Here is a 2,588-nt window from a genome sequence, read left to right on the forward strand (position 1 = left end):
TATAAATTTTTGTGATTCTCTCTATGAAACATAAAATAATTTAACTTTTCATGAAAATTGGAATTGGAATGGGAATTGGAATGACCGCAGCCCTACCCTAAAAGCCCTAACATTAGGCTTGTAATGTTTACGAACAAGGAAACCCAACGGCTAATCTTGATTGTCGCGATCAAAGCAATTCACCAACTCCTTGCCCCCCTAATGGCTGGGGTTATAGGTCCGCGCCATTGGACCTGGCAAGCTTGGGCTATCACGCGTCCTATTTTAGGAGAGTGAGCCTGATGAACATTTTCAATGTGGAATTATTTTCTGCGAATGGGAAAGGAAGAGGCATAGAGCGAAACGTACCTCATCCTTGATACGCTACGCAGAAACTCTCGTTGGATCGGAGAGGGTAAAAAAATCCGGGCCTAAAAATTGCCGGCCCGCTAGATCCCAGATGCCAGCAGGAATTCAGGATCGCACCTATCCTTGGAAGGATTAAGGGAAATTAAATTACAATTGTTGTGGTTAAACAAGATTCGAGGACAGTGACAGAAACCGTGCATGGCCATCAACTACCTTACGTCGTAGTTGCTTCATGTTTACATTTCACTAGTAAACTGTTTATTAGTCCACAAGTGCTAGCTAGCAGCTTCGGGTAGTTCTTTGCATCGCACGGGACTAGAGCGTCGACCCCTCGTTGATGTGCGCGGCCGCCGCCAGCGCGTCGGCGACCTCGCCCATCCCGCCGCCTCCCCTCCCCGCGCTGCTCCCCGTGGCCGCGGCGACCTTCTCGGCGTCCACCCACGTGGCCGCCCTGTTGCTTCCCGCCGGCATCACGGACGCGGCGTCGCCCAGCACGTCCCTGAGCGTCACCACCTTCCCCACCTCGCCGCCGTCGCGCGCATCGGCGGCAGCGGCTTCGCGTTCGTTCGCCTCCGCGGCCCGGTGCGCCGCGGCGGCGACGCCGCCGGGGACGACGCGGCCCAGCCCCGTCACGCTCTTCTCCGTGGCCTGTATCGCCGAAGCGTCGGCGCGGTCCACCGGCCTGGCTCCGGCCGGGCTCAGCGCCACCGCCTGCAGAGCCTGCCCGACCGTAACCGTCTCCGTGGCCGCCGGCGACTCGTCCCTGCTGGCGCCGTCGTTGACGCCGCCGCCGGGGCGGCTAGGCTGGGCATGTCTCATGCTGCTGTGCCGATCAGTGTGTGGCACGATAGCTACCTGATGAGCGCGGCTACAACGACGCGAGGACTGAAGAGAAGTTAATTAGAGCACGAACACATGCATGTGCATGTATACACCGTTCCTTCTGATGGTCGGCGTCACATCACACCGCGGACGCGGAGTGCCTCCCACCACGGGTCCACGACACGTCTAGGATCGGACGAACCAAAGAGTGAGTGAAGCGGCAAGATTTGGCACCCTGCAGCTCTGCTTGACACGGCAGGCTAGTCTGCAATGACACCTGTACATATGGTCGCCGCATGCTCGCTGCAGGACGCGAGGCGAGGATGGAATACAATTTCTCTTGCGCTAAAACATACGGGTAACCTAAGGATTGATGACGGTCGGCAATGGCACGCGTAGCCAGCGAGCCGATTGATGACGACGCAACATGCAATCCTGGCGCCTACCTACCTTGCAAAACCAACCCACCTCGGCTTTCCGAATCCATTCTCACCGGCGACGAGCTACTCGACGATCACGCACAAGGAGCGCCTATATGGGTTCCCGTGACAGTCTGAATGGCGACCTTCCAGCAATGAAGCAGCGAGAGACAAGACTTTTTCCACCACCCTCAAGGTAATGCGTCAACTATTCGCCAACTCTTCCGCGCATGTTGAACCGTAGAGTTCGCGTGTGTGCCCCCAGGATATGTAGGAGTCCAATTACGTTGGCACTTGAGTTTTATTAGCTGCATAAGTGGATGTGAGATTGTGAGGTTGAACCACGGTTAGCAAGTACTCCCTCCGTTTCAAATTATAGGTCATTTTGATTTTTTCTAGATTATCTAGAAAAGCTAAAACGATCTATAATTTGGAACGGATGGAGTAGTAGACAAACATCCTTATTTAGTAAAGCTCTCGTTTACCCTAAATAAGATAAGAATATATATGAACTTTGGAGAGGAAGTTTAGATAATATTACCGTATCTCGGTAGATGAAGATGAGGCAAGGGGTCCTTTTTCATTGTATACACACACACAATAGCCTTTGATGAAAAAAATTGGGATTGCAGCTGTTGGACAACATTAGGTTCTTGTGCTCTTTTACCTTTTCTATTTCATAACAGGTCAAGCAACCAAGCCATAAAAAAATCTAAAAGTTGACATCTATTTCATAACAAAAACATATAATAAAAATGGGGATTGCTATATCACATTCGAGTGTTTTTACTCCTCCCCACACTCAAATTTAGCTATTGAAGGATTCATGGCACAATAGCCTTTTTGACCTCCAACAACACTTCTTCTTCAACTCCGGCGAGTTAGGGTTAACACTTCTTCAACTCCGGCGAGTTAGGGTTCGGGGTTGGGTTTGGGGTGGGGTTACCTGTGGCCATCGGTTGTAGAGGGAGCTCCGGGGTGCTCACTGGCCGGTGGTGA

At 52.1% G+C, this 2,588-nt stretch overlaps 1 protein-coding gene across 1 annotated transcript; it reads right to left on the minus strand.

The window, feature by feature from the left end:
• Window positions 1–663: 663 nt before the first annotated feature.
• On the minus strand, window positions 664–1,167 carry LOC101766838 (late embryogenesis abundant protein 3). The gene has a single exon (XM_004954976.1). The coding sequence runs from the start codon at window positions 1,165–1,167 to the stop codon at window positions 664–666; it is 504 nt and encodes a 167-aa protein (XP_004955033.1).
• Between the last annotated feature and the right edge of the window lie 1,421 nt (window positions 1,168–2,588).

The sequence above is a fragment of the Setaria italica genome, chromosome I (genome assembly GCF_000263155.2).
Source record: "Setaria italica strain Yugu1 chromosome I, Setaria_italica_v2.0, whole genome shotgun sequence".
Taxonomy (NCBI): Eukaryota; Viridiplantae; Streptophyta; class Magnoliopsida; order Poales; family Poaceae; genus Setaria; species Setaria italica.